This window comes from Ochlerotatus camptorhynchus, unplaced genomic scaffold (assembly GCF_037179485.1).
Source record: "Ochlerotatus camptorhynchus isolate MF236.1 unplaced genomic scaffold, CSIRO-AGI_Acam_v1.1 ptg000063l, whole genome shotgun sequence".
NCBI classification, from domain to species: domain Eukaryota; kingdom Metazoa; phylum Arthropoda; class Insecta; order Diptera; family Culicidae; genus Ochlerotatus; species Ochlerotatus camptorhynchus.
The window spans coordinates 1,727,100-1,750,738 of record NW_027040553.1 but is presented as its reverse complement, the minus strand read 5'-3'; the positions used below and the strand labels follow the sequence as shown (position 1 = coordinate 1,750,738).

The following is a 23,639-nucleotide window of genomic DNA, read 5'->3' as shown; positions in this document are numbered from 1 at the left end:
TCTTTGAACATTTATCTGAAGATCTACGACCTCTCTTGTGATTTTGTTTTATGAATTTCTTTTAATTACTTTTAATTTGTTTGTAGTTCTGTTCTCAAGATCTACGAACTACCCTGAAGCTCAACAAATTTCTCAGTAGATCTCCGACCCTCTCTGAAGCTCAAAAAAAAATTCTATGTAGGCCTGCTGTCTGGCATGCTTATTCTTATACAATACATGCTTCGTATGCTTCCTTTTGACGGTTGCCAGTCTCTCTTTTTCGGCTGTTTACTTTTTACGACGATTTTGATCATCCACATACAAATCAGCGAAGAGCGAGCGTGACAAGACTCTCTGAATGAACTTGTCTCGTTCACACACGTTGTCTTTGCTGTCAGATGCTTGTCAAGTTCAGTGTCCTTAAGAAACGTTTCGAGAAATTTCCCTGAGTGGAATCAAAATTCCCTGAATATTCCAGTTTTTCCCAGAAAAAATAAAATTCCCTGTAAATTCCCGGTTTTCCAGGTTTTTCCAGGTAGTAGACACCCTGTATGAAAGTCATCTCATAGAGACTTTTAAAGCTCTTTGAGACGCACGTTTTATAGCAAATATGTCTGTATCTCTTCTAATAAAAAAATATATGCCTCATTTTAGTAAAATATATGAATAAATTCGAATTTTATACGAGTTTAAAAAATTACATACCTCTATTTTTTTTTTCATATTATTGAGAATGACACACACCCTTTCAAATGCCGTAAAAAAAACTTTTCTTTTGTTTGCCCCAACCAGAGATATTAACATTTAAAAAGGGCATATTTTTAGTAGAAAAACGTTAATAACTCTTGATCGGCGAAAGATATCGACAAGCTCTGTGCAACAAAAATTTCCGCCTTCTAGAGATCTAAAAGTTATTTCAAGACACCTTTGCTGAGAAATTTGAAATAAGAAAACTAGAGCAAAACAACTGTTTAGAGACACCCTAACTTAATTAAAGAAAATAGCTCTAAATCGGTCAATTTAAGAGATATAAAAAAGTTATATTTTACAAAGTTGCTTGAAATTAGCTATAACTTTGCCGAAGAATGTATACCTTAATTTCCTCAAACAAAAAAGTTAGATTTTTATTTCAATGATAAGAAGAACCACCCTAGAATTCATTGTCATAAAAATGAGGGCCTAACTATAAGGAACAACTAAGTAGAAGATTCTTTTAGTCTAAAGTTTCAATTTCAGGCTCAAAACATATCCTTCCACCTAAATCTGCATTCTGGACTACTGAAGACCTTTCCCTTCGTTTTGAGAGTAGGGGAGGTGGGGGTAAGATGGGCGATCGTGCACCTCTAGTATTGCTACCTTATTATTATCAGAACATTCAGCGATTTTATAAAACTATAAAATGTTGCAAAAATATACAAAAAGTGTGATGCCATCCTAAAGTTGCGTTCTGCTTGTTCGTTGATTTTTGTCTACGAAAATCAAGCGTGATCTATGCATTGGTGCGATTTGTTTTTTGACGTACGATTACGTCGGTCGGCAACATATTGGGAGTGCAATTTCTAAAAACCAAACTCGACCGCGTTACGAAAAGAGGTCAGGTTTTGACCACTTATAACTCTGTCAATAGCTGGTGGATTTTGATTCTAAACAAGCCAATCGATTGGAAATTTTTCTACTAATCTACTAAAATGAACATTTTTATTAATTTTCAATAGGTCAATATTGAAAATTACACAAATGTCCAACTGTTGCAATGGCGATCACAATTATCACCAATTGCCTGCAAAAAGCGCTTTCCCTTATACTGATTTCAAAATCCAATTCCATCCGGTCTCGCCGAACGGTGTTTCAATTACCGTGTGTGGTGGTGTCTGCAGCAGCAATAGCAGCAGTGCTTTCGGCGCGTGACTTTGAACATTGTTCTCCTGTACACAACGCAAGGCTGCCCACAAGCAGCGAGCCGCAGCGCACATGAGCGTCCATTCACCGAAGAAGGAGGAAGAAGCCGCACCGCTACTGATCGGATTCAGTTGCCAGTAGAAGTATGAGATTTTCTAGCAATATCTCAACAATTTGTGCCTCTTTATCAAATCCAACGGTACATTTGGAAAGGTGAATGAATTTATTTATTTATTTATTTATTTATTTATTTATTTAGAAGTCATCTTTGACAGAAATATTCCATTATTTTAAACTTCGTTCAGAAAAGAGAGGTAAAGCGCGGTTTGTGCTTAGTAGGACGAAAATTAGATCAAAAACCCTACAATGTGTTTACAACAAAAAATGCGTCTCATGATGCCTCAAAAGTCTCCCAAAGATGACTGTCATGAGAGGTTTGATTTAAAAAAGTTAGTACTTTTTTGTTTCAACTCTTTTTATGTTCCAAATTCAAAATAAATTACATTTCATTTTAACCTAGGTGCTCCAGCTACTACAGTAACTTACCAGCCTTGAGTGTTATGATATATATCTAAGTGTTTTTACATTGTTCCTGCCTTGGCAATTCAGTATTTTAAAAAGGTTTTCTATACCTGCATGTCAGTATAGCAGTTGACATCTTAAAACTAAAAATTCAAACTAATTCTTATCTTAGTATAAAGGGAATTAACCGTTGAAATTGAGGATTACAACGATTTTTGCCTGAAATTATTAATTATTTTGTTGGACATTTGTTGTAATCTTCAGAATTTTGTTCTGAATCCTTTAAAGTGCTTTTTTCCTGGTAGTACAACAACTAGACCATATTGGCACAGCGTAAAGCATGACCGGTCTGAAAACTTGTTTAAATATTAGAAGTTTATTCGTCAGGCAAAGTTTAGATTTCCTGTTTATAAGACGATACAAACATTTGATATATTTGTTACATTTGGCTTGAATGACCTCAATGTGATTTTTAAAAGTTCATTTTTGGTCAAGTACTAATTTAAGATATTTCACTTGACTCGACCAATAAATTTGAACTCCGAACCACTAGGTTTCAAAAAGGAAGCTCTAGGCATATGTGGAAATATTATAAGTTGATTTTTGGAAGCGTTGGGAGAAATCTTCCATTTTTGTAAATAAGAAGAGAAAATATCCAAACATTTCTGTAGTCTGCTGCAAATAACACAAATACTTCTTTCTAAGACCTTAAGGTTGTTTAGTTCACTAGACTTGAAGTGAACTAAATAAAATTCATTAGAAATCCCTTTGCACGAATCGCCAGGACGGGATTTCATTTTCATTTTGATTACTTGGATTGGTTTAACTCCAAGTACTTTTGTCAATTCATCTTTGATCTGATCCAGGGATCCACAACTGGGCAGACAATGTTCAATGTTGGTGTCGTAAGTAAACAATTTGTGCTGCTTCTCAGTAGATACTTGAGAAGACGTTTGAATCCGTCCAATGTTTCATACAGTACACGACATTCACACCCCGACGGCCAATTTGAAGTGACAACTTGAATTTATCGAAGTTCAAAAGTTCCGTGCGAAGAGCATGGAAATCGGAAGTGGTTATCACAATAGGGGGACCTATGCCTTCTTGACATTAAGCCCGAAAAGTTTAGTGGAATTTTGCCTGGATTATGGATCATTCTCATCATCCGTAAGCATATCAAATTGATTGCTCAAATAAATTTCATCAGAAGGGGAATCAAGAGATTGCCCTTTTCTTTTGCGTTCATGGCGGCAGTAAAACGTTTCTTCAAATCTACTTCCAAGCAGATTACTATAAGAATCTGAAGGATCGAAAGGGAATTTTCCAATTCGATGTCCAAGCTGGATTACCTCGGGTAGGGTCCAAACAAGAATCGAAGAGGAATAAGAGTTGAAAAAGGTAGAAAATTTACTGACAAGTGCTGTTCAAATTTGTTCTGGCTTTAGGTAGCAGTATCACTTCTTTCAGCAAAAAGCAAATAGATCCGCACGGACGCGGACTAAAAACATAAGTAAGAGGTTGATCCAATACACGACCGTAGATTTGACGTAGGATTACGTGCTCGGTATCAATATTCGGCGACTGTGTTAGGGAAACAATGTTTACCAACATATACAACGTCACGCACCGAAAGCACTGTTGCTGCTGCTGCTGCTGATGAAACCACAGGGCAATCGGTGATAATTTTAATCACCATTGCAACAGTTGGAAATTTGTGTAATTTCCAATAGTGACCTATTGAAATTTGATAAAGTGTTCATTTTAGAAGATTTGTAGAAAAATTTCCAATCGATTGGCTTGTTTAGAATTAAAATACATCAGCTATTGACAGAGTTATAAGTGGTCAAAATCTAACCACTTTTCGTAACGCGGTCGATTTTGGTTTTTAGAAATTGCACCCCCAATATGTTGCCGACCGACGTAAACATACGTCAAAAGTTAGTGCTAAGAAGCTAAATTATTCAGGTACTCCCAAATTCCATTCTTAAAATTATTGAAAACTTGAGAACTTAAACAGATAAACGTAATGTTTCTGCAGTAAAGTTGCATGAAATGAACTCAGCCTCAACTTTAGTAAAGATTATATGCCCAAATTGCAGCAAGTTTATTTCCAATATTTGTTCATTAGTAAGTGAGTTCTTTATGTGTGTGAAAATTCCCGTTGAAACTTGCACCAAATTTCCTTGAACTTGTGATCTTTTTCAGTAGAAGTAATAGAAATATTTGTTCAAAAATCTATCAATTTTTATTACAGGGTGGCCACTCAATCTACGAAATTAAATTCTCGGTTGCCAAAAATATGTTTCCCTGTTTTATATCAACAGCTTAATATGGTAAAAAAATACCGACATATGTAATTGACTGCAGCAATTGATGTCACTGTCAACAACATTTTAGCATTTGATTAGAAATGCAGAAAACTGGAGACACAATAAATTTTCTGAATTTGGAAAGTTTATAAAATTTACCAGGCAGATCGTAGCAAATTGTCAAGTTACACTTTGAAATGTATTTAAGAAGCTTGCAAATTATTTGAAGGGCACTAATCACATAAAAACGGAATCAAGCTGGGATTTTTATATTTAAAAACTATGAATTCTTTGCGAGATTTTTTAACATCGTATTTTGAAAATCTCAGGTTTAAACAAAAAACCATGACGCTTGATTGGCCAGAATATAATGATAAAGAGAATGCCAAATGAAAACTTGAAGTGATTGGATTTATTATAATGTTAAAAAAAAATCAATAAGGGAAATGGATGTAATGCCGTCCTAAATGCCCCTAATTTGGGCCCATACATAAACTCAGCAATCGAGTAAATTTTCAACAGCAACAAAAAATATCCATTAGTACCGTCCCAATGACGCGTTCATCTAGATAATATTTATAAATAGCAGATTTTTAGCGATGGGCCCAATCTTAGATCCATAGGTCAACATTAGAGCCAATCCCCCTATACCCTTGTTTAGAGATTTCAACAGGTGTCCCCCTCAATAAAAGAAACTTAAATCTCAGAAAGTAGCTCGAACAAATACCGACCTGAGCTCAAGCTCACCCCACTTAACGGTCCCATAAAATGTACAACACACCATCCTTCCCCAACCATTGAACCCCGGGTGCCACCTTTGACGCCGTTGCCGTCGTCGTAAAGCAGAAATCATTTGCCATTTGCCATTTGCCAGAGTTTGGACCTTCAACCCAAACAAATGTTTTTTCATTATTATCACGAAGCTAGTTTGCATTATTTATTAGCCGCATCCAAGCAGGAGGAGGAGGAGGGGGTGACAAAGGAGGAGCAGCAACAGCAATTGCAAATGCATAAACACAAAACCCCGCGTCATCAGCCGGACGAATCCGACCGAACCTCGAACCGGCGGCGACAGGCACGACGGCACACACAGTTTGAGTTTTTATCGAATAAAGAAAACCCCGAGCGGTGCGAAGAATCCGCGTGTGTTGTGTGTGTGTGTCTGCTTGCTTGGAACGGTTTCTGTTTTTGTTTTCAATCCGTTGAAATGACGGTTTTGTGTGGGTACATGTCTTGTAAATTTGCAACTCTCACAGCAGCGTGTAATCCAAACCTGTCGTCATCGTCGTCGTGTTCTTTGTTGTCGGTGGCACCTACACCTCCACCCATTTGGCAGTCGGCAGATGTTTACACGAACGAACCCCAACAACGAAGAGCGCCGACGGAATGGGCCGGGGGATTTACTGATTGTTACAATTTTTTTCCAACCCTTTTCTACGAGCACCCATTAAAAGGCGCAATCGCAGACACAAACCACATTCAGTTGTTCAGTGCCAGCAGTGGGGGATTTGAACTGCGTGTCTGTTTACATTGGGCTGTAAACAAATGCGCTGCTGCTGCAGAAGATCCTCCAGTAGACAGCAGAGACAGTTGTACTGCACCTGTGACTTGTGGCTTGTGCCATTCCGGATTGCGGATTCACGAGCCAACAATGCTGGCTAACAAACCGGTGTAACCTTGAGATGTAACCGAACACCCGGTGAAGGTCGAGTTTGTTATTCTCGCACTCAAGCGCTGTCCTTGGCGGGGTTGTGGAAAGCCATTTGCATGGGTTCGGCCGTTCGTTTTATGACGCTTCAGTTCAGTTAATGGATGTACACAGGTGGATGAAGTGAATATAGTGGCTGGTTGGAATATTTATTTCTTTTCTGGGCGGAAGAAGGATGTTTGGAGCTGAGGAAGCTGTTAATTATGATGCAAAATCGACGGACGAGAAGAAATCAATCTCAGTAACAAGACAATATACTGGAAATGAAATGTATTTTCAGAAAATCTTGGAAAATAATCTCAAACGAGATTCGCAGATAATTTCTTGTGATTTTCAGGAATAATCAATCTCATTAGTGAACTCACCATTTTTTTTTAAGATAACATGAGAAAGTTTTCAAAATGTTGAGCTAAAGCCAGTTTTTCACATTCTTGAACTTATTGAAATTTTAAACATGGCGTTATTTTCAATATCTCGGATTTGAAAAATCATAACTCTTGGACTTGGCTAACATTTGAGAAGTCTAACACTTTGAAGAATTATTTAGAAAATTTGGATGCGAATGCCAAATGAGTGTTGAGGAAAATTCCAAAGAAATTTCACTGAATTATAAGTCCCAGGTTATTTTGCGAAGTATTTCAATAAAATTAAAAGGAAACCTAAAATTTACTCAAAGTAGTTCTGCTGTAGCTCACAACGGCAAAAATAAAGCTAATTTTTTTTAATTTGATATGCTTACGGATGATGAGAATGATCCATCATCTAGGCAAAGGCATAGGTCCCTCCTATTGTGATAACCACTCCCGATTTCCATGCTCTACGCACGGGACTTTTGAACTTCGATAAATTCAGGTTTTCACTGCGAATTGGCCGTCGGGGTGAATGCCGCGTATTGACTGAAACCTTGGACGGATTCAAACGTCTTCACAAGTATCTTACTGAGAAGCAGCACAATTTGTTGACTTACAACACCACCACTGAACGTCTGTGTTCAAGTTGTCTTGATAAATCTCTGGATCAGATTAAAGATGAATTCACAAAAATATTTGGAGTTGAACTAATCCAAGTAATCAAAACGAAAATGAAATCCCATCCTGTCAATTCGCCCAACGGGATTTCCAATGATTTTTATTTAGTTCACTTCAAAGTGTAGTGAACTAAACAACCTTAAGGCCTCAGAAAAGGCTAGCCTTGTGCTCCATGTCCGAGTTAAGTTGGAAAACTTCAGAAAGACTGGAGGAAATTTTTAAAACCTTACCCAGCGCCGTAAGTGCCAGGGATGGGGTCACGGAACCAAAAAATGTTACATGCCAGCTAAATTCATGAATTGTGGTGATTCCTCTCACGCAAAGGACGACTGTCCTGTGAAGGAAGATCCTAAGAAATTTAAATGTTCAAATTGTGGTGAAAACCACAAATCCAATTTTTGGGAATGTAAGGCTCGCAAAGCGATCCAACAATCTCATTCTAAGCGACAGGTAGGAAACCCACCACGTTCCTTAACCGTTGTTAACAACGGTCAGCGAGGAACAAATTCCACATTCGTACCCGAAGGTACAAACAGCTGCCCTGCTTCAAATTCTTCATCTATACCTGCTGCTAGTAAAGTTCCTGATGATCGTTTTGATGGAGCCTGTGGTGGCATTGCCATCATTGTTCATAGACGTATCAAACATCAAATTCTTCCTTCCTTTGAACCCAAAGTTTTTGAAACTTTGGGAGTTTCTGTCAAAACAAAACTTACTGCCTATTTGCCATTCCAATGCCTAGGCCAGTAAAGGAATTTACTCAAGAGTGACCTTCAGAAACTTATCCGTCATAGGTCTAAATTCTTTATTATTGGTAATATTCTGTTTGATGATTGTTCTGCAGGTTATTACACTATTCAATATCCAAACAGCCCAACATGCTTTTCTTCAGCGAGAAATCCCTCCACTATTGATTTGGTCTTAACTGATTCATGTCAACTTTGTAGCCAATTGGTTACCCATGCTGACTTCGGTTCTGATCACCTTCCAGTAACTTTTGAAATATCCCAAGAAATAATTTGTAATCCCAACAGCTCTACTTTCAATTACCATAAAGCTGATTGGGGGCAATATCAAACATTTATGGAATATAACTTCGATCCAAACATTGAATCTCTGACTACTTCTATAGTTGAAGCAAGAGCTGCCTCAGTACCAAAATGCGAGGTTAAATTCGATTCAATTATAATAGACGATGATCTTCAGCTCTTGATCCGTCTTAAAAATGTCCGTAGGAGACAATATCAAAGAACACGCGATCCTGCCATGAAAGTTATCTGGCGGGATTTGCAAAAACAAATTAAAAAGCGATTCTCTGCCCTGAGGAACAAAACTTTTGAAAATAATGTTTCTAAATTAGACCCAAGTTCCAAACCCTTTTGGAAACTCACAAAAATTTTGAAAAAAACCTCAAAAGCCAATTCCAGCGCTTAAAGAAGGTGGTAAAATTTTGATCACAAATTTGGAAAAAGCTCAGAAACTTGCTAAGCAATTCGAGAGTTCTCATAATTTCAGTTTGGCTCTTACTAGTCCTATTGAGAATCAGGTTGCTCGGGATTTTCTGAATATTTTCTCTCGGGAAAATATTTTTGATGATTCCTGGGGGACTGATTTGGACGAAGTAAGGTCTATAGCTAAAAAGTTTCAAAACATGAAAGCTCCAGGTGATGATGGAATTTTCTATATCCTCATCAAAAAACTCCCAGAGAGTACCTTGTCTTTCTTGGTAAAATTATTTAACATATGTTTCCATTTGGCATACTTTCCTGATAAATGGAAAAATGCAAAAGTTGTTCGAATTTTGAAGCCGGATAAAAATCCATCTGAAGCTTCTAGCTACCGCCCAATAAGTTTGCTTTCTTCAATAAGTAAACTTTTTGAAAACGTAATTTTGAATAGAATGATGCTTCACATCAAAACGAACTCAATTTTTGCAGATGAGTAACTGGAGCACCTAGGTTAAAATGAAATGTAATTTATTTTAAATTTGGAACAAATAAAGAGTTAAAAAAAAAATGTTAATTATGCTCTTGAATCTCTGACTACTTCTAAAGTTGAAGCAGAGCTGCCTCAGTACCAAAATGTGACGTTTAATTCGATTCAATTATAATAGAAGCCGATCTTTAGCTCTTGATTCGTCTAAAAAATGTCCGTAGGCGGCAATATCAAAGAATTCTGCGATCCAGCACAAAATTTTGAAAAAACCTCAAAAGTCTATTCCAGCGCTTAAAGAAAGTGGTAAAATTTTGATCACAAATTCGGAAAAAGCTCAGAAACGTGCTATGTAAGTGCTAAGAGTTCAAATAATTTCAGTTTGGGAATTACTAGTTGATCATCAGGTTGTTCGGGATTTTCTGAATAGTTTCTCTCGGGAAAATATGTTCAATGCTACTTGGGAGACTGATTTGGACGAAGTAAGATCTATAACTAACATGTTTCAAAATATGAAAGCTCCAGGTTATGACGCCTCTGAACTTCTCCTCTATCCGACTGTCGATGTTTGGTGCGAAAGATTGCCAACTCTTATCTCCGAACCAGTGAATCTTGGCCACTCCCTCGCTGAGGAGGCAGATTCTGCCGTTTCGGGCGATATTTGCTGAAAATGCAGCGGCTTTGTTGGCAAAGGCTGCGTGGATGCGGTACCGGAAAGGGAGAATGCCGGCTTCGACTCAGCTGGCATCGGCTGGCATTGAGGGCAGGAGACCGGAGATGATGCGCCTGTAGCTATTGCGAGCGTTTGTATTGCCTTGTCGGTGGCGATGCAGGTCAACTCGAGTCCATACGTCAGCCGGTTGTCTACGATGGCCCTGGCAACACGGAAACGTACTTTTCTGTTGTTGGAGCGGAGGGGACGGAAGATTGTGCGGATGAGGCAGATCCTGCCGCTTGACGCCTTGAAGGTGCTGGTCAAAACTCAGCGACCGGTCAATGACAACCCCCCGCAGTTTCACAGTTTTCTTCAGTTTGATGACTTGATCACCGATCTTTATGGAAGGTCCGCAGACCCGATGCAGGTAAACGTGGCACCTAGCGCTCTTTCCAGCAGACAGCTGAAAGCCTTTCGAAGCGACCCATCTGGCCACGGCGGAAACCCCTGCTTGGGCTCTAATCCTCGTCCGTCACGGAGTCTGACTTGTGACTACGATTAGCACGTCGTCTACGTACCAGAAGATGTAGATGTTAGCTGATAACTGCTCGAAGACACTGTTCATGGCTACCAGGAATAAGGTGACAGCTATCACTGAACCTTGAGGATGCGGGATTTGGAATTACCTACCGAGTCTCGGAAGGACCTACCAGGAAATTTCAAACGAAAAGGATGATATGGCCGCTAAGGCCCCAGCTGACGAGTTGTTTCAGTACCGAGGGCGTCCATGTACGGTTGAAAGCTTTCGCAATGTCCAGGGAAACCAACCCCATATGGAGACCGTTATCCTTGGTGTCCTTGAGGAGCTCTCCTAGCGTCGCAAAATACGTGTATGTACCGTGGCCTTGTCGATGGTCTAGAAGGCCACCAGCCTCGAGAAACTGCTTCAGGTATCGGTTGACCATCCGCTCGCAATGGGCCGAAACTTCGCCACGTCCCGTGTCGGTTCGTTTGCTTTGGGAATGGGAACAACCAAGCTCTCCCTCCCATGATCTGGATACGAGTCCGTCCGCCAAAGCTGGTTGAAGAGTTCCAGCTTTTTTACTTTACCCGGAGTAGGCAGGTTCTTGAGCAGCGGATAACCAGTCTTGTCTGGGTCGGCTGAATTCCCGTTGCTTCTACTAAGCGCTAACTGAAACTTCTGCCAGGTGAAATCCTGGTTGATCCACAGGTTGTTCATGTCCGGAGAAAACCGAAAACTGCTTACGGACGAATTCGATGGGTTTACTTTCCGTTGGGTGGCCTCCTCGTACTTGGAAATCGCCAAGCTTATCTGCAACGATTTCGGGGTCGGAGAGTGCAACGCCGTCTACCAGGATATGCAGTGGGGACGTGCGGTGCTTGCCACTGAGGGTGTTGACCTTATCCCAGAGCTCCGCCGACGACTGTGAGGCGTTTATGCTTTCGAGGAAGTCCGCCCAACTGGATCGTTTTGCATCTCGGACCAATTGGCGACACTGGTTGTGTCGTTCTCGATAGGTACAGAGCGCTTTGTCCCTATCCGGATCATCGATGGGAAGCCGTTTGACTCGTCGAAGGGCTTTTCACCGGGCCTTGACTGCCCTCTTCGTTTCCTCGTTCCACCATCTGAGGGCTTTAGCCCCGGAATGCTGCAGGTTTTCGGGATGGTTGCTGACGCAGCTGCGTTTATTGCTTCAGTGAAATTCTCGATGCTGTCTGGGTTACGTTGTTGAAGGAGGGACGTAACTCTCCCAATCGGCTTCGGCAAAGCGCCATCCAGGTCTACGAGTTGCTGCCGGTATAGCAAAGAGCTGCACCTGAACCGGGTAACGATGGCAACCGTAGAGGTCCGGATTGACGCTCCACTACATGCTTCCAGCGAGGGAACGACTAACAGCAGTTACATCGATCGCCGTGGTGTGCCGTCCATTGAAAAAGATCGGCGATCCGTCATTGAGGATTTCGAACTTGTCTACCAGTGTGGAACTTCTCGAGTCGAACCGGAGGCATCCCCAGCTGGAGCGATGCGCGTTCAAGTCTCCGAAAAATATACGAGGTTCAGGTAGGTTATCGAAGATGCTGTCGATTTGACCGTTGAGGTTTGCTACTCTCCCATAAGCCAGGCATGCGCATGCTATTGCGATATTGGCTGGTTCCTCCAAGCAATCTCCCAAAATGGGAATTTCTGAGTCAAGGTCGATAAACCGAAAAGGGACCTCCTTTAAAACCCCGATGACAACGGAGTGTCGGAAATTGTTCCCGCGTTTAACTGTCCAGCAGTATCTACCGCCCAACGAACGGTTCATCTTCTCAACTGTAACCTTGTTGACTTCGTGGATTGCTATCACCTAGGGATAGTTGGCTTGACATAGCAGCTCCAAATCCGCTAGATGATGCAAGAAACCGTTGATGTTCCATTGCAACAGGAACTTTATCGGCTTAGTAAAATCCGTTAACCAGAGGAACAAGTAACGGTGATGGCTGCTGCTCTGATCGTCGGGTAGACTAATATCGAACATGCTCGATGCATCGTAGTGCTGTCAAGTGTGATTGCCAAGTCAAGTGAAATATCTTGGATTAGTGCTTGACCAAAAATTAAATTTTAAAGATCACATTGAGGGCATTCAAGCCAAATATAACAAATATATAAAATGTTTGTATCCTCTTATAAACAGGAAATCCAAACTATGCCTGAAGAATAAACTTCGAATATTTAAACAAGTTCTTAGACAGGCCATGCTTTATGCTGTGCCAATATGGTCAAGTTGTTGAACTACCAGGAAAAAGCAATTGAAAGGATTCAGAACAAAGTTCTGAAGACGATTTTTAAGTTGTCTCCCTGGTACATTACTACTGAAGTATGTACATAGAATTTCGAATGTTGAGACTTTAGAATGTCCAACAAAATAATAAATAATTTCAGGCATAAATCGTTGTAATCCTCAATTGCAACGATTAATTCCCTTTATACTAAGATAAGAATTAGTTTTAGTTTTTAGTTTTAAGATGTCAACTGCTATACTGACATGCAGGTATAGAAAACCTGTTTAAAATACTGAATTGCCAAGGCAGGAACCATGTAAAAACACTTAGATATATATCATAACAATTAAAGCTGGTAAGTTACTGTAGTAGCTAGAGCACCTAGGTTAAAATGGAATGTAATTTATTTAGAATTTGGAACAAATAAAGAGTGAAAACGGTTTAAGTTTTAAAAAAATCAAGTCACTCGGCTCCGTAAAGTTCTTGGTAGAAAGCAACCGAACAAATAATTATTGAAAAAAGAAAAAAAAATGAACCACTCGAATCATACCTTTTAGCGACGGCAGCTGCTGCAGCTCGACGTCCTGTGAACTCCGGTACCGCGATGAACCCTGAGATTTTTTACCCTTCTTTTTGAGCGAACGTTTGGCGAACGGATCGATTCGATCGACGAATGTTCCGGACGACATTGTTACACTGTAGTAGTAGTAGCAGCAGTAGTAGTAGAAGTAGTAGTAGTAACAGTAGTATTAGTTGTTGCTCTTTTCTTCTTGCTTGTTTTCTTTCTCTCTCTCTCGCTCTTTCCGGGTTTGAGTTGGTGATTTAGGAGATAATGATGACAATGATGACGACGATGGATCTTCTTTCTTCTCTCCCCTTCTTCTTCTTCTTCTTATTATTATTATGATGCACAATCGGTTATTGTGGTTGTTGTGGTTGTACAGCAGTAGTAGCGAACGCGACGATTGTGGTTTGCGGGCTCACTCACACACACTCACGCACGCACCCGAGCACGCATACGGAACACAAACACACGCGCACACACACGCTCACGTAGCGATTGTGTGTGTGTGTTTTTATTTTTCGATTTCCCTTTTGCTGCTCGTTCGCCTCTGTCGCTTCTCGGTAGACGATTGACGTGTCGGAGACCGATTCGTGACTTCCTGATTGACAGATAAATTTTTCTTCTTGTCTCAACTTTTATTTGATGGATTGGGTAATACTTGGTCGATTCCTATCTCGGGCGGCTATCACTTTTGCTTCTTAAGGTAAATTGTGAATGATCAATTTCGGCTTGTTTTGCACTGCACACTTCCTTCAATTAAATAACTAACTTTCAATATGATACAATCATCAAATGACTTCTTGCTCTTCCCATGCACTTTCTTCTTTTCACGTGTTACGCATGCTGCAAAAGAAAGGAAAAAAACACACAGAAATTGAAGATCAATTTCAACACCCTTTTCGATTGGGAGCACACTTTTCTCAAACACTCGGCTTCCGGACGAAAGGAGGTTGCCTTTTCTTCTTCGTCGGCTATAATTTGCTCTTCTCGCCAAATCCAAACATATTATCACAGTAAAAAATAACCCGCGAACCGACTGTCAAACATTTCCACAATAGAAAATGTAAACACAACGGCGCGGCGCGTTGAAGCGGTTAATTTTATGGACTCAAAAATCAAAATATAGGCAGACACACGACGGTACGCGGCAGTAATGCGATATGCCGTTTTATTTTTTTTTTCGCTCTTCAACAAATCACCGCAAGCGCATTGGTTTTCGACGATTCATCCCGTTGCCACCGCCGGCCGCCACTGGTTTGACGCACCTTCTTTCTTTCTGTCTCGGATGATGATGATCGGTGGGAAGCGCGAAGCGATTGACGTTCGGTGACGTTCGAAGCGGTGACGGTGATAAGAGTGTGAGTGCAAATTTAGAGATCGTTTCTCGTCGATCGCTGGCTGATAATGATGATGGTTGAGAGGCTGAAACGAGGGAAAATTGAAAAGAGAGAAGATCGTAAGTTACATTGTGTGTTTTGATAAATTGGCATTAATTGAATGCTGATGGGTTTTGAGGTGGGCACGGAAAGTGGAGCAGCAGCGATGCTGTGATGGTGGTGGTGGTGACTGTGTGACGCACATGGCGCGCACATACTCGGTCGGTTGGTGTGACGATCGACGACGGTCAGCTGATGATGGATTTGCGACGGCGAGTGAGGGGGAGACTGTCACATTTGTCAATTTGAGTTGAGGAAATCGGACGTTTCGTCCCGAAAAAAATGACACACTCAAATCAGGTTATGTCTTATCACAGGCCTGGTAGCGATCCTTTCCTGAAGAAATAAGTGACTAAATAGTGACTTATAGTCGTAACAATAGTGACTAAAAAGTGACCTAAGAGAAGAAAAGTAGTCGTTATGATGGCACACCAAATAAATGTTTGATGTTTTAGACTTATTCAATAAGAATCTCAAAAACATTTATGTACGATATAAACCTTTAAAGCGATAGATTCAAAAGAAAGTTTATGGCTAAACCCACAGTATAATTCAGGGTGTCTACTAACTGCAAGAACCTTAAAACCGGGAATCCTCAGAAAATTTATTTTGTCCTTAAAATACCTGGAAGTCTCAGAAAATTTAATAATTTGCTTACTAAAGATATTTTATGGAAAAGAATGGATTTTAAAATACAAGCATTTAATTTTTCTCGTTACTCTCATTCACACTTTGAACTTTATAGATCCACAGTAACAAATAAATTAAAAAAAAAACAGGGGCTTGAAATGTTTTTTTTTTATTAACATGGATGTTTCCTAGAAATTTTAAATTTTAACTAGTTTCTGGACTTAAAAACAACTATAATACTTCAAGAAATTTTCAAGAATCTGAAGTCAAATTCCATGCAGAGTTTTAAAGGCTCGGGGAATTTCATTATAATTTCTAAGGACCTCATTCCAAGGGAGTTCTGGGAAAAAAATCTTTCAGAAAAACATCAAATGCAATCTGCATTCAAGGTAGTTCTGAGGAATTTAAGATTTCATGAGAAGCCTGATAGTTTTGAGTAGAATTTCAAGAAACCCTGAATTGAATTAAAAGTAAATTTTAAAGAAAACTCATAGGAATTTCTAAGGAGCACAAATCATGTGAACCGCAAGGGAAAATTCCAATGGCATTCTGAGGATAATTCCATAACATTTGTGGGAGAAAATGAATCCGGAGCATAAGTCCTTGGATTTTTTTTTTAAATACTAAAAGGAGGAGAACAATTAAATCTGAGAATAACTCTTCAATCAAAGGAATTCGAAATATTAATTCAGGAGAGTTTGCCAAACAAACTATGAGAAGAAATCTAAGGAATTTGTGAGGAGAAATGCCAATGAATTCTTATGAGACTTTCAATGAGCTTGAACTTGAGCTTGATTGACCGCCCACGGTTGCTACTCTGTTACTGCCAGATCAGCTGTAATTACACAGAGAACCAATAGACGATGCTTGGGACTAACAATCATCCTCAATGTGTAAAAACTGGTGATCTTAAATTAGGCAATACCAGCGCCGGCCGCGCCCGAACACAGGTCAAGAAAGGAATGGGAAGGATTGTGTTGACATGACACTCGCTTTGATGGAAGCCGAGAACACCTCTGCACTTCCACGAGGAATCACTGGGATGTTGGATAAGAGGGTTGGGTTTGCAACAGGGTTCGTTTTGGTAAACGATAAGCTGAATTGATATCCTAACGATCATATAACGCGAAGGAGCTTGGGACTAAACCCACGGTCTTCTGCTCAGTAAGCAAAAACGTTTGCCACTAGGCAGAGGAGCACCTTTTTAATCACCGAATTGCTGTTATTACCATGTAGTCATATTAACAAATAAAACGATTGACGAATCTTGAATGTGGATGGGCCTGAGATTAGACTCATGATGTTCTGCTCAGTAAGCAAAAACGGTTGCTCTAAGGCCACCGAGCCCCTCATATCACATAATACCGTTGCTCAAATTTGTGTATCCATTCAAACCCGGAACCAACGACAACAACGAGTTTCACAAAATACACGATACACAAGCGATTTTACCATAAATCTCTTTGATATGTAAGGACCTGGGACAGCGTTTTTCTGCTCAGTAAGCAGGTCACTGTAACCGACGATCTTTCAAATCCGAAAACTAAAAACTACGAAAAAGTACTTAGGCCTTCATTAAGTTCCACTTTCACGCGACGTTCAATGACAGGGTCCTATCCAGGATTACATCTGAAAAATCCAAATCTGGCCAACGCCCACCTAAATCTGTTCTAATCCACCTGAAATGACTAACGAATGGAAGACTTTGACTACCCAGCCATGCAATAGTTTCATTCCGTGCCTTATGGCAACTTGATGATTCTATTGCGCTCATCTTTTGGCACCACCCAGGGGAGACTTGGTCCTGTACCCAATGCTTAACTTATCTCCATTCACCTCAGCTACTCGCAATTTCTTGTGATATAGTGGGCGGAATATTATTATATGAGACAATTCAATGCAGATGTCTTTCCAAATTTGGCAGATCGACAGGTAATCGGTGAGTTACCACGATAGTTGCTATTCAACAACTCGACAACGTCCCATCGTCAACGCCTGCTATGAGAATTTCCCATTGCAGACGCCAACGAAATGACGTCATCGAGCTATCGATCAACTACCCTGGTTATCGCCTGGTACCTTGTAGCACGATGCTAGAAGGCGAACCGGAAGAATCGATGAGCTACCTCTCCCCCAGAATTCTTATGAGACTTTCAATGTGAGAAAAATTCCAAGGGAGATTCAAAAGGAAATCTGAAATGAATTCATTTATGAGAATCTTATTGTGGAGATTTGCAAGGTAATTTTGAGAAAAGCTAAAAGAAACTTGTTAATGAAACTACCTTGAAGTTTTCTTGTAATTTGAGAAACTAGCCTGCTCACAATACTACTCATCAAATTCCTAAACTTCCCTGAACTTTGTAGGACTTCCTAAAGATTTCCTAATTTTTCTAACATGGAACTCCTCTAAAGGTTTAACAATTCGCTGAAGTTCTCTCAACTTCATTAAAATTTATGTGACTTCTCTAAACATTAGAGAAGTCATATAAATTTTAAAGAAGTTTAGAGAACTTTAGCGAATAGTTAAACCTTTAGAGGAGACCCATGATCGTTAGAAAGATTAAGGAATCTTTAGGAACATAACGGAATTGCTCTGAGGATCTCTGTTCATTTCTGAAATTCTCAAAACTGCTCTAACGTTTATGCAGTTTTCATGAAGCTTGTTGTACTGCGCTGAATTTCTGAACTGTATCTTTTAAGAACTCGCAACTTTATTAAAATTAATTGATTTGCCTTGAAGTTTCGACAATTTTCCTTAAGTATTCCAACCATTATAAACGCTCACTTATTTTCCCTGAACTTATCGATGCTTACCTGAAGTTCTCGAAATTTGTTAATCCGGAAAATTTTCTGATATGCATTCAAAATTGCCTGTAAGGCGCAGCTACAAAGAAGACCATGCTGGATGTGGCTGGGTTCAATTCCCGGTCCGGTCTAGGAATTTTTCGGGTTGGAAAATTTCTCGACTTCTTAAGGCATAGAAGTATGATTGGACTTGCCACACAATTATACCAATGCAAAAATGGTACAGGCATCGAAAGCTCTCAATCAATAACTGTGGAAGTGCATCTAGAACACTAAGTTGAGAGCACGCAATAAGCTAATATGCGATATGCAATAAGCTTGAAATGCGAAGAAGAAGAAGATAGGATTATTCTGAAGCAATCTGATCGTCCTCGAAGTACTCGAAACTTCGCTGAATATCATGAAAATTTATTAGAAGTTCTCTGGAATTTCTTAAAGATATCGCTGCTTGCTAAAAGTTGTCGCCTTTTTTAAATAATATAACTTCGTTGATATTCTGATAAAATTTTGCTTAGCTAAATTTTCGCATTTTTTAAAGTTCTGGAAATCCCCATGATATAAAACCCTTAAAATACTCTCACTTTTTTCGGATTTTCATATAATTTTTATCACGGCCCAGAAATTCTCTCGGAGCTTTGCTGAAGTTTCCAGAACTTCTTTAGGGTTTCTACAATTTCCATGAAATTATTTAAATTGCCCTTTGATTCTCTGATCTGTCTTGATGCTCTCGAAGCTTCCTTAAAGCTCTCAATTCTATTGAAGATAAATTTCCCTGAAATTCTCTGGACTGCTGTGAAGCTCCTAAAATATTTCTGAACCCTCTTATGGGTTCTCAATTTTTTCTAACTTTACGATTACAGTTCTTCAAACTGCTCCAAAAGTCTGAACTAAAGTCATGGAAACTGCTCTTAAGATCTGAAATTTCCCAAAAAATCTCTAGATCTAGCTTTTTTGAGGTACTTAGAACTTCTTAAAAAAATGCACAATACTCCTCAAGTTTTCTATATTTCTCAAGTTCGCTTAACACCTATGATGTGCTCTGAAATTCTAGGAGCTTCATAAAAGTTCCTGAAAATTTTCGTATGTTAAAAAAACCGATTTGAGGGTCTTAAAGCTTCCATTAAGTTCCCCATATTTTCAGTGTGTTAACTTCCCTTATGTTCCCACAGTTTGTTCATCGAGCTTTAGTGAAACTCTCGGCATTTCCTTTCATTCAGCAGAACTTTTTCAAAGTTCCTACACTTGTTAATGGGACTGCAATTAATATCTCTAGTCTTTCATAAAGTTAATTACGAACTTGAAATAAATCATTTATTTGTTCCCTTAATTCAAGCACATTGAAAATTTCAAGACATTGAATATTTATAGATCTTGGACTTACTCATGTTAATTACGTTTTTTTCACTTTATTAAAGTGAGAAATTAATTAAATGCTAAACTTCAACATTCACTGGAATTGATAGTAAAGCTGTTTCTTTAAAAGTTATCACAGTGTGTTTGGTTTAATTACTGTTATTTTTGATCTTAATAAAAAGCATATTTTTTAACCTTGTAGATAGAGAAATACGATTAAACGTCACAAAGCAAAGAATGATCAATCTGGAAATAAATTCACGCTAAAAAAAGTTGAAAATAATGACTGATTACAAGAAACAGTAACTTTAGTGACTTGGCCTTAAAAAATCAGACTCGATACCAGCCCTATTATCAAGAATCGAAGGAAATCGGCGAAACTCAGAATGTGATGAAACTGCAACTGGCGAACTGAATAAACAAAAAAATAGCACCCAAATTTAAGTAAATGTAATCAATGACATTTCATTTGAATTTGAATTTAATGCAAATTTAGGAAAATTCGACCAATTGATTTTAGGGGCTGTGCATTAACTAGGTAGACAGTTTTTTTTTAAGATTCTTGCAACCCCCCCCCCCCCTCCACCTTCGTAGAAAATTGCCCATTCACCATTTTTAAAATTTGTATTGGCTGTGGATAATTGATTTTTCTCGCAATTTAATTTGGGTTCATCCCTAGAATATTTATAATTTTGCGATGTCTTACGGCGGTGTACTCTACCTCGGAATAACTTTCAATTTCGACCATGTTTGAATGATCTGCCAAATGTTTGCTTAGAGTCGTGTTGATTAACTCTGAGCAGCTGGATATTCTTGATAAGGATTTAATCCGAGGATAATACCGGTTGGAACTTACCACCATAAGAATATTTAAAATTTGGTTAATTCTCGGAATTCAAAATGTTTGACAAAGTCTCAGAATCTTGATAATTTTTTTTTCCACTCGCAGATCATGGTTTTTTTTCATAGATCACATATCCCAATATCTTGAAAAAAACCGTATGGCCAGTAGATTTGACTGTGATCTGCAAATCATGAAAATTCAGTCTCAGAAGTGTCCGAAAATTAAAAATTCAGCACCGATTTTTTTCCAAAATTTGACTTAAAACCAGAAGTTTATTTTTTTTTCTAGGCATCCAAAATTTGAAAATTTGGTTCCTGAATTTTAATTTTTTTGCGAAGCATTAAAAACCAGAAGATTTCCCTGAGCTCCGGTACTTTTGAAACTTCGGTTAAAGTTCATTCGTCCAACACGAACTCTACAGTGGGTCCCCATTGGCTTACAATTGTCTCGACACTGTTCCGACATCGAGATGATATAGCTAACTGGAACTTTCTCTGGTTTGACTCCACAGGAACCATTATGTGGATTGCTTTTGTTTTCAAGCTCACAGTGCATAATGTTTACAGTTACGCACCCATCAATAGTGTTTATGAATCGAGATGTTCAACGGAAGCTTCGATCTCACCCGAAAACTTTTTGGAACTATGTGAATGAGCAACGGAAGGAGTCTACTATGGTACTGAACGGCGAAGAAACTTCATCCCCTCAGGACATTCGCCGTCTGTTCTAAACCAAGTTTGCGAGTGTACTCTCGGATGAGAACCTACCTGACGAGCACGTTTCTCTAGCAGCCAGTAATGTGTTCCAATGTCTGGTCAATCTTTGGCAGCTATCAACATCGAATTCACTATGAAAACTAGGGCGGCTTTGCAACTGAAGTCTTCATTTAAGCCTGGACCTGACGGAGTTCCTTCCGTCTTTCCTTCCTGCTGGAAATCGTTGGGTGCCATATCTAAACTGTTCGAGTTGGTCGTTATGGAACCATTAGTCTCCCACTTCAAGTAGCACTTGAGCATGGTTTCATGGCAGGGCGGTCGACTACTTCCAACCTTCTGTGTCTCACCTCGTACATTACGGAGAGTATGACAGACCATATACAAACAGATGTCATCTACACTGACCTATCAGCCGCCTTCGATAAGTTGAACCATCCTATAGCAATCACCAAACTGGATAGGGTCGGTATAAACGGCAGTCTCCTACGATGGTTCGCATCCTATCTATCTGATTGTCTGCCGATCTCCTTCGTTCCCTGTCACTTCGGGTATTCCGCGAGGTAGCCTCCTCGGCCCGTTGATATTTCTTGTGTATTTCAACGACGTCAATTTTGGTCCTCGACGGTCCACGACTGTCGTTCGCAGACGACATGAAAATATATCTCCGAATCCGAGCCATCGCTGCTGACTGCCATCTTCTCCAACTCCAACTCAACGCTTTTGCTAATTGGTGCCAACTGATCCGCATGGTACATTCAGTTATATCCTAGAAGGCGTTGACGTACATCGTGTGAATCACATTAAGGATCTGGGAGTCATCTTAGATTGTAAACTCACATACAGCCAGCGTATCTCGTACGAGATCGACAAGGCATCATTTTCAGGATAGCTAAAAGTTTCACGGACATCTATTGTTTGAAGTCGCTTTACTGCTCCCTCGTCCGGTTGGTGTTAGAATACTGCTGCCCTGTATAGAATCCTTATTACCAAAAACAGTGTACAGTGTAGTAAGAGTAGAGCCTATTCAACGACGATTCATCTGGTTTGCCGTTGATTCACCTGGATCCTTTGTGGAGTCGAAGAGATACGACAAGGGCCCTGTTTGTGGCAGACATTCTACAGGGCAGAATCGATTGTCCTTCTATTCTACAACAAATCGACGTTAACGTCGTACAAACTATAGTTCGTATGGTGCTATCAATGGGCTACAAATGGTTTTCAATCGTGTTGCTTCCTTATTTGGATTTTCACTTGGCACGCGAGACGCTGCGTCAGAGATTCCGTGATATATTTTTAAGAATTAGGAATTAAGTTGGACTTCACGGCCTTTGTAGCTTGTTACTTCTTGACTATATTGTATTTCCTAGTATTGCTTAAGGGGTTACGCCTACCTGCAAGACCGAAAAAAAGCGAAAGTTTGGATTTTTTTTCTCGAAAACGACGCAACATATTGAAAATCGGTTTTCTGCCGTTTATTGAACACACATTAAATGGTACATTTATCAGTCGATGCTGTAAAAACGAGGTCCTGGTGCCCCGCACGGCTGCTCCCCGTGGACGATGTTCTAAAAAACGCTTTTTGCGGTGCCAACTGCGGAGTGTAATGTAATCATCTGAAATAAAAAAAAAACCATGCCAAATAGTTAAGCATGTGTTAAACTAGTCCTTTTTTTGACAAAATGGAGGCCTTGCAAAGTTGAAGTGCCGATTTTTGATCCTTAAAATTTGTCTTTGATCGGCTGTAAAAAAATTGAAATTAAATGATAGACGAAATCCGAACGATCGTGGACTGCACAAAATAGTACTGAACAGAAATCGAAACGAATCGAACGAATCGAATGTATCAGTGGCGTCGCCCTAACCTCAATCTACCTGTTCAACAGCTCCCAAAACGTAAACAAACAAAACAATATTGGTTCCAATGGATACAAATCAGTGAAACTAGAAGACCCTATGCCTTTTGAAACTGAATTGAATGTAAACATGACCCTAAATAACGTTTTCAAAGTTGTTGAACAGGTAAAAAGTGAGGTTACACGACGCCACTGGAATGTATACATTTCGAGAAATTTTTGGCAACGGTTTTGAAAATATGATTCCGACATAATCGCGTTTAAAGTTTCAAGTTGGGTTTAGTCCACTATAAGTGTGACGCATAACTTTCACAATTTTCATCGGATCAACTTGATCTTTTGAGGAAATATTCTTGACTTTATATACTTTCGATTAGGACAATAAAAAAAAATCGATTTTTTGAAAGTTTGCAGGTAGGCGTAACCCCTTAATCCATCATTCGGACTAAACCCAGTCTGTTGATGTAGAACCAAATAAACAATAAACAATCACCCCAAATTTATTAACAACCACCGTTACGTTATCGCGGTGTCTATTTTCGAGACAACATAAGTTTCCACCGCACGACCCTTCAAACAGTCATCAGAATAGCAGCAGCGACTCATATGGAGGCAAGTTTT

At 39.5% G+C, this 23,639-nt stretch overlaps 1 protein-coding gene across 9 annotated transcripts in view; it reads right to left on the bottom strand.

Annotated features, from left to right (window-relative positions):
* The window catches only part of wdb (widerborst), a 182,100-nt gene that overhangs the window by 71,844 nt on the left and 86,617 nt on the right, over positions 1-23,639 (bottom strand). For 3 of the 9 annotated variants that reach the window (XM_065216477.1, XM_065216486.1, XM_065216479.1), the window contains exon 2: positions 13,367-14,803. In XM_065216477.1, coding sequence (XP_065072549.1) covers positions 13,367-13,505 — 139 coding nt within the window. In that variant the 5' untranslated portion in view covers positions 13,506-14,803. The remainder of the gene's footprint in view (positions 1-13,366; positions 14,804-23,639) is intronic. The other 6 variants (XM_065216482.1, XM_065216484.1, XM_065216485.1 and 3 more) reach the window with 4 other exon arrangements.